Source organism: Emys orbicularis, chromosome 4 (genome assembly GCF_028017835.1).
Source record: "Emys orbicularis isolate rEmyOrb1 chromosome 4, rEmyOrb1.hap1, whole genome shotgun sequence".
NCBI classification, from domain to species: Eukaryota; Metazoa; Chordata; order Testudines; family Emydidae; genus Emys; species Emys orbicularis.
The window spans coordinates 127,791,947-127,807,154 of NC_088686.1; the positions used below are offsets into that span (position 1 = coordinate 127,791,947).

General features: G+C 45.2%; 1 protein-coding gene across 2 annotated transcripts in view; it reads right to left on the reverse strand.

Moving 5' to 3' along the window:
* The window catches only part of LZTR1 (leucine zipper like post translational regulator 1), a 268,122-nt gene that overhangs the window by 143,042 nt on the left and 109,872 nt on the right, over nt 1-15,208 (reverse strand). For both annotated transcript variants that reach the window (XM_065403185.1, XM_065403186.1), the window contains exon 10: nt 368-520. In XM_065403185.1, the coding sequence (XP_065259257.1) occupies nt 368-520 (153 nt within the window). The remainder of the gene's footprint in view (nt 1-367; nt 521-15,208) is intronic.

Consider the following 15,208-nt stretch of genomic DNA (forward strand, 5'->3'; position numbering starts at 1 on the left):
GTAGTTAAACCTGTTCAAATCTCCAGGTGGAGGCACTTAATTTGATTTAAACCTAGTTTACATCATTTAGCTGAAGTTAATGCCTTAAGTATTTAAAGTGAACCAATATAAATCAGGGTTAAATTCAATTGAGAGCATCCATGCAGGAGTTTGCACTGGTTTCACTACAGTGATTTAAAACATGTGCAGAGAAAAGCCATTTAAGCTTCTAAATTCATTGTTTAGAACTGAGAAGCAAAATGGATCAAGTTAGTTTTCAAGGAAAGAAGGAAAAAGCTGAAAAGAGAAAATGGAAAGGCCTAGTTCTCTCTCTACTGGAGTAGAATTTAGTTTGCAGTATTTTGTTTTTCACGTGCACTGTAGTTACCTCAGAGTCTGCTGTGGGCTGTTGTTTAACTGTTGTTATGCCGAAATCTAAACCAAATACATCTCGAGATTTTTTTAAACCACGTTCTTCTGAGGAGAAGGAAGGAGCTTCTTCTGGGGCAGCTACCCTCTCAGCAACTTCTGGATGGGCCACCTGGTTACAAGATTTAAAAATAACAATGTGTAAAAGTATAGATGGGATGCATGAAAAGCTGGACGAAGACCAGGAGTCCTTTTATGGCTGAGGGTCTGAAACGTCAGGCTCATACATACAAAACTTTTAAAATCAGCCTATTGACAACAATATAGTCCTATTCCAGGCCTATTAGCTTTTTATCAACAAATAATATTTATTCTTCATTTGCTCTCTGCGATGACAGAGCTACCTCATGATTAGAATTTCAAACATTTAACGCCAGATCCACAAAGGTATTTATGCTCCTTTCTGCATCTTTAGGCACAATTTAGGCATCACTGTGACATTCTCAAAACACCGTGCAGTTGCCGCCAAACACCAAGGTGTCTATGTGACGTTATGAGTGTAATATAATAGCTCATTGAAAGATGACAGGGCCAGAAAGAGTTAATTAACTCACAGACTGACTTGACCTATGGCCCAACTTTAAAGACTGGTGAGGAAGATATGTAAATGAATAGAGCTTTGAAATGCAAGTCTGCATTGTTAGAGATAGAAGGGGAAATGTTTGCTCAGGTCTTGTGATGTAAGCAAACAAGTCTTGTCTATTACTATAGCTTTGATTCAAAGATCAAAAAAGGAGTATTACCATTTGGAAAGATACTTGAGTTAAATAGTATTATTGTCTATATGTCTCGTTGAAGGTTGTGGTAACCTATATCTGAACTGTTTAATGGATAAATTACCCTGTGCTATTAAGCCTATTGTTTTCTCAGACCAAAAGGCTGCTGGAAATGTATAAGAACCTTAGGACACGATCCTACTTCATCTCAGATCTGCTTTGGGTTTCAAGAGGGGGAAACCTTAAGCCACAAGGATTGAGATCCCCAGTCATTGACTGGAGTCACCCTGAATATGGACATTGGACTATAACCTATGGACTATATCTAAAAGGACTTTTGGCAACTACAAGCTCACCTCTGCTATGTATCTGAACCTCAAGAATTGAATTCAAGTCTGTATGTATATTGATCTTTTAACCAACTCTCTCTCTTACCTTTTCTAATAAATTTTAGCTTAGTTAATAAGAATTGGCTATAAGCATGTATTTTGGGTAAGATCTAAGTTATAATTGGACCTGGGTATGTGGCTGATCCTTTGGGATTGGAAGAACCTTTTCTTTTATATGACGAGATAAGATTTTCAGTAATCATCATCATATCTGACATGTGCGTCTGGATGGAGGCCTGAGGCTGGGTACTTTAAGGGAACTGCGTTGTTTGGACTTCTAAGTAACCAGTGAGGTACTATAGAAGCTGTTTTGTGCTGGCTTCGTAAATCTAAGTATTGGAATATCCACCAGCTTCTGGGGTTTGGCTGCCCCGTTTTGTTTGCAGTTCACCCTGAGTGACCTCAGTTGGCTCCCACGGGCAGCACCATCACAGTCTAACAGCTTGTCTACACTACCGCTAAAGTCGATGTAACTTCCTTGCTCAGGGGTGTGAAAAAGCCACCCTCCTGAGTGACGTAAGTTACATCAACTTAAAGTGGTGTCCACACCACGCTATGTCAGCAGGAGATGCTCTCTCACCAACATAGCTTCCACCTCTCGTTGAGGTTGAGTAATTACATTGCCGGGAGAGGGCTCTCCTGCCGACATAGCGCATCTTCATCAGGCACACTATATCAGCGCAGCTGCATTGATGCAGCAGCGCTGATGTAGTGCTACCAGTAGTGAAGACATGCCCTAAGTTTCTGCCAGGCAGCACTGACAAAGCTCCAGCTGGAGCCCTAGGGGCCCCAAAGTAGGATTCCCAAACTAGGCAGGGGAGTGTCTATCTCCCCAGTGGAGCCCATTCCCATTGGTGTGCTCTGAGCACACTAACGACCTAAGAAAAAGACAACTAGGTGTGAGCAAGTCAAGAATTTTTCTACAGATGTGTTTGTGTGTCTTCCCCGTTGGTTAGGGAGCTCATGCAGGATCTGGGAGACCCAAGTTCAAATCTCTCTTTGCCTCATTTGGAGCAGGAATTTGGAGCAGGTCGCCCACATCAGTGCCTAACCACCATGCTGCTGGATATTCTGAGACAGGTGTCTCTCATTCTCTCCAGTTGGAGCTGCTACACTTTCTGTACATAATTAAATATGCATTGGGACACAGAGAGAAAGACTGTTCCTGGGGCAGGAGCCTTCTTTGTGTTGTTGATACAGTGCCTGGCCCAATGATGTCCTGGTCCATGACCAGGGCTCCTCAGGCGCTACAGTAATGCAATAACAACAACACAGCCTAATGAGTAGGGCACTCACAAAGCATGTCAGTGAGCCAGGTTCACCTCCCTACTCTATAAAAGTGGAACAGCATCAATAGGAATGATTGAGAGAAACCTCCCAAGACTACCCAATAGCCTGGTGGTTATGGCACTCACCAGCTATGTGGGTTTAACCCCCTGATGCATACAAGACAGAGCAGGGATTTGAACTTCGGCCTCCCACATCCCATGTGCCCTACTAAGCAGGCTATTGGGTAGTCAGGGTACACCTGTGTATGCTCCTTCTCTCTTCTCCTGCCCCTGAAAGAAAGAGCTGGGTTTTGGACTTCAGGACATGGGCTGCCATAGCAGCTGATCTGCTTAGGTGACTAACTTCAGGAGAGGGCTCACAGTGGAGGGATGGCCCAGATCCTCAAAGATATTTAGATGCCTAACTCCCATTGAAATCAATGAGAGGTAAGCACCTAAGCACCTCTGAGGAGTTGGCCTAAAGTGCCTACCTCTGACCTATCAGTATGGGGCCTAAAAACCCTTGAGGCTCTGGGCCTAAGTCCTGCCCTTCTCCTCTGCATTTCACTCCTGGGTAGCTTAGGCTGCTCCCTGCCCGGTATGCTGGCTTCTGAGGCTCCCTACCTTAGGCGCATAACTCTCCCTGTCCGTTGTTTGGGGAGCTTGGGAACCTAACTCGAGACTGAGGACTCCACTAGAGCAGCAATTCTCAAACTACGGGACAGGCCTCTAGGGAGGCACAGGCATGTGTCAAGGGAGGTGCGAGCTGTGTGCTTTTGTTGTTGTTGTTGAAGAGCTCTGGCTGTCAGCCCTGGGTGCCTGGGGCTTGTGTAGAAGGGCTGTGAACACCTGGGAGGTAGGGATAAAGGAGCAGCTGGAGCCCTGCCACCCGGGCTTGGGGTCCCCTTCCCTCATCCCCAATCTCTCACCCGGAGGCAGTGGGACTCCAGCTATCAGCCCCTCAGTGGCAGCAGCAGTGCAGAAGTAAGGCTGGCAATGGGGTGCTATGTCTGCTATTGTCTGCTGATATTGACAAATATCACTTTTCACATTGCCACCCTTACTTCTGTGCTGCTGCTGGTGCAGTGCTGCCTTCAGAGCTGGGCACCCAGCCAGCAGCCACTGCTCTCTGCTCTGCCTTCAGAGCAGAGTGGCAGTATATGTACGGGCGGGGGGGGGGGGGGAAAGCATGTAAACAACTACAGACACAAAGAAGGGAGGCCCTATCAAATATATTTGAGAACCACTGCACTAGCCAGCCTAGGGGTTAGGTGTTGTAACTCCTAAGTACCTCTGTGGATCGGAGCCTTAGATTATGTTGCCTTACATCCTCTGCCCATTGTTCTGCATGACCAAACTGAGGACTTCATTTAAAGTATGCAGCCGTAACCTGGAGAATAAACAGAGTGGGTAGGAAGGTGATATTTGTCAGACATTTTGATTGTTTGGGCCAAATTCTCCCCTGCACCATGATCTGCTTAGTGTTTTTGAGAGTGGGAGCAGGCCATCAAGGAGTTGGTAGTGGTAGTGTCCTGCTTTGAGCAGGGGACTGGACTAGATGACCTCCTGTGGTCTCTTCCAACCCTAATATTCTATGATTCCTGATATACACGGTGGCTTGGAGCAGGTGGAACTGTTCTAACTTTAGTCAAGCTGGCTATGTTTGCAGATGACACTAAACTGGGAGGAGTGGTAGATACACTGGAAGGTAGGGATAGGATACAGAGGGACCTAGACAAATTAGAGGATTGGGCCAAAAGAAATCTGATGAGGTTCAACAAGGACAAGTGCAGAGTCCTGCACTTAGGACGGAAGAATCCCATGCACTGGTATAGACTAGGGACCAAGTGGCTAGGCAGCAGTTCTGCAGAAAAGTCCCTAGGGGTTACAGTGGACGAGAAGCTGGATATGAGTCAACAGTGTGCCCTTGTTGCCAAGAAGGCTAACGCCATTTTGGGCTGTATAAGTAGGGGCATTGCCAGCAGATTGAGGGACGTGATCATTCTCCTCTATTCGGCATTGGTGAGGCCTCATCTGGAGTACTGTGTCCAGTTTTGGGCCCCACACTACAAGAAGGATGTGGAAAAATTGGAAAGAGTCCAGCGGGGCTGGAGCACATGACTTATGAGGAGAGGCTGAGGGAACTGGGATTGTTTAGTCTCCAGAAGAGAAGAATGAGGGGGGATTTGATAGCTGCTTTCACCTCCCTGAAAGGGGGTTCCAAAGAGGATGGATCTAGACTGTTCTCAGTGGTAGCAGATGACAGAACAAGGAGTAATGGTCTCAAGTTGCAGTGGGGGAGATTTAGGTTGGATATTAGGAAAAACTTTTTCACTAGGAGGGTGGTGAAGCACTGGAATGGGTTACCTAGGGAGGTGGTGGAATCTCCTTCCTTAGAGGTTTTTAAGGTCAGGCTTGAGGAAGCCCTGGCTGGGATGATTTAGTTGGGGATTGGTCCTGCTTTGAGCAAGGGGTTGGACTAGATGACCTCCTGAGGTCCCTTCCAACCCTGATATTCTATGTTCCCCCAAGAGACCATTCTGTGGTTGAAAACTGGTGAAGAGCAGCAGTCTTCCACCCGATGTGCCCCTAAACCACATCTTATGCCATGGTACATGGTGGGGTAGTTGATGTAGCAGCTGATTATGCCAGCTTTCTGCCAGATGCGCATCATCCTCCCTCACCCCAGGCCAACTCTCAGCTGGCCCCAGCAATAGCCAGATTGCAACTCCTTTGCACTTCTTGCAAAAGCTCTGATTCCAGGAGGAGTATAGGGCTATTTGACTGTCTTCTCATTTCTCTTTTTCAGCAACCTTTTAGAGTGAGATTATATTTTCTATGAAGAACTGGTATTAGTTAGACTATTATCTCATGCTTTGCCTGGCTGTTATGTTGGTTTCAATATTTTTATATTATACATATAAGAACATAAGGACGGACATACTGGGTCAGACCAAAGGTCCATCTAGCCCAGCATTCTGTCTTCGGACAATGGCCAATGCCAGGTGCCCCAGACGGAATGAACAGAACAGGTAATCATCAAGTGATCCATCCCTTGTCGTTCATTCCCAGCTTCTGGCAAACAGAGGCTAGGGACACCATCCCTGCCCATCCTGGCTAATAGCCATTGATGGACCTATCCTCCATGAACTTAACTAGCTCTTTTTTTAGCCTTGTTATAGTCTTGGCCTTCACAACACCCTCTGGCAAGGAGTACCACAGGTTGACTGTGCATTTGTGTGAAAAAATACTTCCTTTTGTTTGTTTTAAACCTGCTGCCTATTAATTTCATTTGGTGACCCCTAGTCCGTGTGTTATAAGGAGTAAATAACACTTCCTTATTTATTTTCTCCACTAGATACTGAAATTATTTCATTTAGCAATGAAACTGCCCTCGGGTGGACTGTAGCTACTACACACAGTATCCGACCATAAGAGTTAAGGACAGGAAGGGAAAAATCCTGCACCTCAAAGGAACCAGCCAATGGCACAATAGAATTAGTGTTCCTGCATTCTCTTCCCTCATTCAATATAGATCTTACATTAAGTAAGAATAAGAATGGCATACTGCATTCTTTCCTATAAATTACTTCTACGGATGGTAGCCCTGAACCAGATCCTTTGAAGCTGTAATCTGGCTAAAGCTGGCCATCTGAGAATTCCCTTGCTGACAATGCCAACATACCCAACTCTCATGCCAACTGCCCATCCTAGTGCAGGGGGCATGATGGGAGCAGAAGAAAGCATGTCAGAGGCAGTGGTGGAGTGTATATGTGCTCCACCAATTCTCAGCTGGCAGTTTCTTGGGGACAATAAAGTGTGGCAAAAGCAGCCACTAAATGTTCTGCATTATGCTGGCCATCAATCATAGAATCATAGAATCATAGAATATCAGGGTTGGAAGGGACCTCAGGAGGTCATCTAGTCCAACCCCCTGCTCAAAGCAGGACCAATTCCCAACTAAATCATCCCAGCCAGGGCTTTGTCAAGCCGGGCCTTAAAAACCTCCAAGGAAGGAGACTCCACCACCTCCCTAGGTAACGCATTCCAGTGCTTCACCACCTTCCTAGTGAAATAGTGTTTCCTAATATCCAACCTAGACCTCCCCCGCTGCAACTTGAGACCATTGCTCCTTGTTCTGTCATCTGCCACCATTGAGAACAGCTGAGTTCCATCCTCTTTGGAACCCCCCTTCAGGTAGTTGAAGGCTGCTATCAAATCCCCCCTCATTCTTCTCTTCTGGAGACTAAACAATCCCAGTTCCCTCAGCCTCTCCTCATAAGTCATGCACTCCAGACCCCTTATCATTTTTCAGAGTAGCAGCCGTGTTAGTCTGTATCCGCAAAAATAACAGGAGTACTTGTGGCACCTTAGAGACTAACAAATTTATTAGAGCATAATAATCATTTTTGTTGCCCTCCGCTGGACTCTTTCCAATTTTTCCACATCCTTCTTGTAGTGTGGGGCCCAAAACTGGACACAGTACTCCAGATGAGGCCTCACCAATGTCGAATAAAGGGGAACGATCACGTCCCTCGATCTGCTGGCAATGCCCCTACTTATACAGCCCAAAATGCCGTTAGCCTTCTTGGCAACAAGAGCACACTGTTGACTCATATCCAGCTTCTCGTCCACTGTGACCCCTAGGTCCTTTTCTGCAGAAGCAATGATTGGCCCACCGAATCTGAGAGATGTAACTGGCTCCTGGTGCCCCACTGACACTCTTCTACGCTGACCTGAGTTCAACATAAGAGACTCTGATCAGCTTTGTCTGGCACACCAATGCTTAGTACTAACAGACAACAAACGTGTATCTAACTTTCTTAAAAACTATGCAATATATTGTATTTGAGAAATAGTATGCAATCCTGTAATCAGAGTGTATAATATTGCATCTGCACAAGAACACAGAGCTATGTCTGGCCCCCAGCAGAAATCAGAGTAGCCCTTACACTCAGGAACACTTTCCTTGCCCCAAGGGTATTCCTCAGGGGATGTTTCTGCATCCTTTATACCACTATCCCAGTGTAAAGTGCAAGAAGAGATCTGCAGAAGATCTCAAACTTACAAAGGCCACTAAAAACCCAGTCACTATGCTGTACTCATTGGGAAAAATGAAGTTTAATTCCCAGAAGTTTCTGGAGAAAATGCAAAGATTTGAAAATGTTCCCAAGGAAAATCTGAGACATCAATAACTCATCAAACAAGGGCCCTAATGACATCTCTGGAAGTTTTAATTTCTGTTTGACATAATTCAATGGAATATACTGTATGGAGGGGAAAAAACGCGTCAGGTTAATGCTTTAAAAAAAGGCCAAGTATTAACAGTTATCATTGCAAAGATCTTAATCAATTTTGATATTATCTACTGAAGAGTAATTTTAAAAAGATGCATTAGGAACAGTCGCTCTCTTAACATTCTTCATTAAAGCAGTTGCAAGAACAAATTCAGGAAAAATATTAATAACACAACTTAAAAGTACAATATTTTTTCTACCCAAAGGGCATGCTTAGGATGCTCATGTATTGCTACCCAAAAGTAGAATTTAAAACGAGGTGGCCAATTCCCCACCCCTTGGAGTTGTGGCTTTATAATCTCTGAAAATGCACTGTAAGTGATCACTGCAGTAGAAAGAGAGAACCTGAGATATGAGGCTGGCTATCAGGGGCCTGGTGTAAGGCCTAAGGCCTGAACTAAAATCAAGCCCTGCTGAGGCAAAGCAAAGTTAGCAAGAGTCAAGATATGATCAAAAGTCAGGCCCTGCCACAGCATATGCCTACTTACAAGTTCACAGAACCTGGCAGAAACAGGACTGGTATTGCAAAAACACAAGCACTCCTAGGCACTAAAAGTAGTCATGTAAACACATTCCAGAAGGTTAGTGCCAGAACACCCTGATACCAAGATATGGTGTAAGCACACTCCTTGAAGATGGTACAGGGACACACTGGTCCCTCTTAAAGATAAGGTCAGGATGACAGCGTGATGGATAGAGATGTTTTGATCGTACCAGCATATACATTGTAAAGGGTAGTAACCACGTCAGAAGGGCAATACCTATCTTGTTTGTATCAGTGCATAAAGAGGGGACTCAGAGGGGCTGTCTTTGTCTGGCCAAGGGGGGAATGGAAAGTCCCGCCGTTCACTGGGCTGGTATACATGTGTTAGTGGTCCTGTAGAGTCTACGGGATACTAGGACCGTGCTTCGTCAACAATAAACCTGGCCGAGTACCTTCGGTACTGAAACGAGTCTGTGGTCTTCTTGGGCAATTCAATCAAGGTCTGCTGCGTCAGCTATCTGCGCAGAGCTGGCACAGCACACATCAAGAACAAACACGCAGCCAACAACTGACAACAATCATTTTGATCACGTAGTCTGACCTCCTATTCAACACAAGTCACAGGAATTCCTGTTTGAACTAGAGAATATCTTTAAGACAACCCTCCAACCTTGATTTTAAAATGGTCAGTGATGGACAACCAACCGTGAACTCTGGTAAATTGTTCCAATGGTTAATTACTTTCACTGCTAAAAAAAATGTGCTCCTTATTTCCATTCTGAAATTGTCTAGTTTCAACTTTCAGCCACTGGATCTTGTTATACCTTTGTGTGCTCGGCTGAAGAGTCCATTATTATCAATTTTTGTTTCACATGTAGGTACTTAGACACCATGATCCAGTCACCCTTAACCTTCTTTTTTGTTAAATTAAACAGAGTAAGCTCCTTGAGTCTCTCGCCATAAGGCATGTTTTCGAATACTTAAACCATTCTTGTGGCTCTTTTCTGACCTCTCTCCAATTTACCAACATCCTTCTTGAACTGTCCACACCAGTACTGAACACAATATTTCAGCAGTGGTTGCACCAGTGATAAATACAAGGGTAATATATGCTCCCTACTCAATATTCTCCTGGTTTATGTATATATAATGTTTATTCACATTGGTTCTCTTTGCCACAGAGTCACACTGGAACTCATTTTCACTGAACCCAACCTAAACCTAAAGATGAGCCCCCTGCTATTCTTGTGCACTTTCCCTACTGTCCTCCACATGCTTAAGGAGGATACAGTCCTATGCTTTCTCATAGGGATAAGTTGCAGGCATTGCTCAATGGGCGCAAAGTTCGGGTTTTTGGGGGTGTGGTGTGCGAGGCATTGCCATAACCGATTGAATTATTACACTTTGTGGTTTATTAATTTTTGGACGTATATTTTATTGCTTATTAGGCATTATTTTAATACTGGTTTTTTATTTATATTAATAGGTTTTTAGACTAATTTTTTTTAAAGATTACAGTTTAATAAGTACAGATTTACAAAAACAAAATAACTATTAAAAATCAACAAAAAATTAAGTTATCTTTACATCAGCCTAAAATTATTAAAAACCCTAAATTAATTAAAAAAACATAAAACAAATAACCCTGTAATAATAACACAAACACTAAACAAATGCAATTCCAAATAAAAAATAAATATTTAATTCAAATAAAAATAATCCAACTACTACAAATAGTTACTCTATTATTTAAAAAACTAAAAATTAAGACAAAAATTAATTCTCAAACATTTAAATAAAACAGTTATTAAAAGAAATGTCTACAAAAATTACAAAATAAATAACATTTTTATCAACAAAATATCAGCAAAATCTTAAACTAATATTTCTTACTTTAAAAAAAATACAGTATCTTTAAAAACTCCATAACAGCTCAGCAAAAATCTAAATATTAAACCAAAAAAAAAACACCCCACATTATTTCTAAATATTATTAAAAAATTTAAACAAAGCAAACACAGGCCAAATACATCCTCAATATAAAAAGCATAATTTTAAGATAATTTTTATCAAAAAATAAAATTCTCAAATACAAAGCCCTCTACTTAAACAAATAAACCCTAAAACAAACTCAATAAGTAAAATCCTAAAACAAGATAAAAAGCTATAAAACAACCCAAGTCACAGCATCAGCAAATATTGTATTGATTTTACGGGCCAAAAGAGTTAAGGTTTGGGGGATTGAGGTTTTTGTTTTGTTTTGTTTTTTAAACAGAGACTGTTTTCTTTTTCTTTTCTTTTTTTTGACAAAGAACACTCAAAAGCATTTATTTTAAATTTGGAAGATTATAGATTAAACATAAAAAACAAGAAATTACAAGCATTTCAATTTAAACTGAAACGAGTAATTATGCAAAATAAACAATTAACATCCATTACAAAATTTTTGAGGTAAAATATTAGTATCTTATTTTTACCAACAACCATTCTTTGATGGAAAGAAAAGGGTTAATTTTACTCTCAGTCCTGTTATGTGAAGGGTATTCACTTCTGTTTTTAACAGACAGACAGACAGACAAAGTGGAGAAGAGACAGGATAGAAAAGGTGGAGGAAATATGGTTTTGGTTTATATGTTTGGAGCACTGGACAGCTGGTCAGTCATGAATAGATGCTTTAGGCTGGCAGGTCAGCCATGACACTTGTTGCGTGGACCCTGGCTCACATTCCACTTAGGGATCATTTTTTTCCCAGACAGGGCAGGGCTGGAGAGGCCTTTTATTTTGCTGTACTGGTGTTTGCGGTACAGTGGGTTCGAGGATTCGATGAAAAAGCTGAGCGAGTGAGAGAGAGGATAGGAGGAAACATGGGCAGTGGGTACAATAGGCCAGAGGAGGCTAATACTCCCCTAAACCAAGCCCTGGCCCCGCCCATGCTCCGCCCTCTCCCCCATGCTGGTGCCCAAGCTGGTGAGAGCTCAGCTCTGCTGCCGGACGGAGGTCAGCAGGCTGGCACTGGGTGCTGGCATTGGGGGCGACCCAGCACTGAGTCTGGCCGGCAGCCCAGCGCTGGGGCAGACACTGAGGTCGGCTGGTGGCCTGGCACTGGGGGCGATCCGGCGCTGGGGGTGGCTCGGCAGCCCGGTGCTGGGGACTGGTGGGTGGCCCGGTGCTGGGGGCCGGCACTGAGCCCAGGCCAGTGCTGGGGCCTGATGCTGAGGCCAGCCAGCGGCTTGGCACTGCGGGCAGTCAGTGGCCTGGCACTGGTGCCATCTGGGGGCCCAAGGTGGTTCAGCTGGGGGTCTTCTGGCTGTGGGGGGCGTGGAGGGAGACGGGCATTCAGGGCTCCAGCAGACAGGGGGTAGGGGTGGGGCCTTGGGTGCAAGGGGCGGGGCCGCGTAGCTACCCTCCCCAAAGGGGGCCTCACGTGCCGCCCATGGAAGGAAATATAATTGGGCAGAAAGTAACATACAAAAAGTGAAAGGAGACAGAATAGGGTCTTATGTGCCTCTGATTGGAGCCCCTGACAATTAGGTAAGAAAGTCCTTCAGTCTTGTCTACTCTTTCTTTCTCAGGTTCAGGGAAGATGAGATGAGCTGAGCTGAGACAAGTTGAGCTGAGATGCCATGATGCTTTTTTTTAAAAGTCATTTTTCTTTTTTAAAGAAGGAGGGGAAGGTACACGGCATAGTCCACCCCCTCATTATTTTGTTTACTGATTAGGCCTATACCACTACACCAGTTTTGGTCTATTTAATCACATCTTTTAACATAGTCCTTGTGTTATTTAGTACGCCTTTTTGTTTAGACTAATTTAGTCTCTTGTTTGATTTTCCTGCACCTTTTTATAACATTTTAATTGAAAATACAGGGAAACCCCGGTATAACGCGAATTAGAATGTAACGCGGTCATAAGGTGGCTCCAGCTGCCCCAAGCAAAAAAAAAAAGGGGGGGGGGTGGAGCGCCGCGGAAGCGCAAAAAAGAAAAAAAAAAGAAAAAAACCACCAGAGCGGCACCGAAGCGCCAAAAAAAAAAAAAAAAAAAAAGCGGCAGAGCGCCGCCGAAGCACCCAGGGGCAGTGGTCAACTGGGGGCCCCCCGCGCCTCCCTGATGGTGTCCCCAGCAGAAGGTGGGGAGGGGGCAGGGGAAGCCCCCAGCGCTCCAACCCATCCCCGGCAGAAGCGCAGGGGGTGGCGGGGGAAGCCCGAGCACTGGGACCAACCCCCCACTGCGGCCCCGGGAGGCAGCCTCACAGCTTGGGGGGTTGGAGGAGCACTCACTCCCCACTGCGGCCTCAGGCTGTGACGGGGGGACAGGGCATCTCCGGTCTTGGGGCCGCAGTGGGGGGTGGGGAGGACATAAGGTAGCAAACGGGTTGAGGAGCTGCAGTGGGGGGGGTGTGGAATGGGGGGACCCTGAGTGGCACCCCAGGGAAGGAGCAGAAAGGGGTGGAACCGTGAGTGGGGAGGAGCCCGCAGCCCTGGAGCTCTCTGTCCCCGGCAGGCGCGGGGCCGGGACAGAGAGCACCGGCGCCTGCAGCCCTGGAGCTCTCTGTCCCCAGCAGGCGCGGGGCCGCAGCTTCTCTCCAAGCCGGAGAGGAGCCGCGGCCCCGCACCTGCCCGGGACAGAGAGCACCGGCGCCCGCAGCCCTGGAGCTCTCTGTCCCCGGCAGGCGCGGGGCTGCGGCTTCTCTGCAAGCCGGAGAGGAGCCGCGGCCCCGCACCTGCCCGGGACAGAGAGCACCGGCGCCCGCAGCCCTGGAGCTCTCTGTCCCCGGCAGGCGCGGGGCTGCGGCTTCTCTGCAAGCCGGAGAGGAGCCGCGGCCCCGCACCTGCCCGGGACAGAGAGCACTGGCGCCCGCAGCCCTGGAGCTCTCTGTCCCCGGCAGGCGCGGGGCCGCAGCTTCTCTGCAAGCTGGAGAGGAGCCGCGGCCCCACACCTGCCGGGCACAGAGAATCAGGGCTGCGGGCGCCGGTGCTCACTGTCCCCGGCAGGTGCGGGGCCGCAGCTTCTCTCCCCTGCTGGGCACTAGGCACTAGGGGCACTAGGCGGCACACATCAATGCACCGCCTTGGGGACCACTGACAGGCTTGAAACCCGGCTATACCGCGACCCCGCATTTAGCACGACATAATTTTTTGGACCACAAACATCATGGTATAGCAGGGTTTCACTGTAGCTTGACCTACTTCTCATGGTTAATTCCCAAGCAGGCAAAATGTTGTAGGCCAAATTGTCATGCCAGACCAATGTCAACTAGTCTCCAGAGTTTCAGTTTTCATTTTTAAAAAGTTAGTCTGTAACTGCTATTGTTGCAGAAGAAACCTTCAAAATGTAATCCAAGTGTAACCAATACATAGGGGTCTGCCTGAGTTTGCAGAGCCTGAAAAAATAGCTCTGAGGTATGCACCACCCATTCATCTCATTTCAAACATCAACATTATTAACTATTTCACCGCTCATCAAATCTTGTAAAAAAGGAGAGAAGTATATTTTGAGATCTAAAATATAAGTAGGCCTTTAACATCACAGGATGCAGTTGGAGGGAAGCACAATGAGTTTTGTTTTCCTGAACAGGGTCTCAGCTTTAAGCAGTTTAAGAATACTGTTGTATTACATTTTAGGTGTCATGAATCAGGAATCGGTTCAAACAGGAATTATTTCAGGAAGTTCTATGATCTGTGTTATGCAGAAGTAGGGTGACCAGATGTCCCGTTTTTAAAGGGACAGTCCTGTTTTTTAAGACTTTTTCTTATATAGGTGCCTATTACCCCCCACCCCATGTCCCGTTTTTTCAGTTGCTATCTGGTAACCCTATGCAGAAGGTCAGACTGGATGATCACTGTGGTCACTCTGGCCTCAGAATCTATGAACACTGGCAATAACTTAAGTGAAATTTGAGAACTGGTGTCTTACGTGACAGATTTGTTCAAGGTGAGGACTGTATGAGTGTGTACATAAGATGCTAGACAATGTATCAATAGTGCTCTATGCTAATATTTTTACAACAAAGTTTAGTTATCAAATGCCTCATTACATACCTACCACAATATGTTTTGGTTCATTGTCTACAAAGATATGACCACCTTGTTAGTAAAACCAGTAAGTATTAGTAACAGTAATACTGATTATACTACTCAAAATAAAAATTGATGTAGGAATCTCCACTTTAAAAAAATATTAAATCAAATTTTGCAGTTCTCTATATTGCACGCTAACACTAAACCCTTTCTACTTCACAGATCAGCTAATAAAAATGCTACAGAACTGCTATTGCACCAACTGAAACATTACACACAATTCAAGGCAAAACCTATAAAGAAAGAGGAACTAATACGTATAATAACACCGTTCCAAACCCAGGGAATAAATGAAAAGTAACATGCTGGGAGATCACTGCTATTTTCTGTATTCTGAGCACAAAATGATCAAGGGTCACCGAAGCCTCAGTTAAAAAATGTCATTTCAGACCCAATTCCTTTAAATTGTGCAATACAAGGTTATCTTAGACATAGGTGTATCTAAGGGTATGTCTTCACTACTGGTCGGATCGGCGGGCAGCGATCGATCCAGCGGGGATCAATTTATCGCATCCAGTCTAGACATGATAAATCGATCCCCGAGCGCTCTCCCGTCGACTCCTGTATTC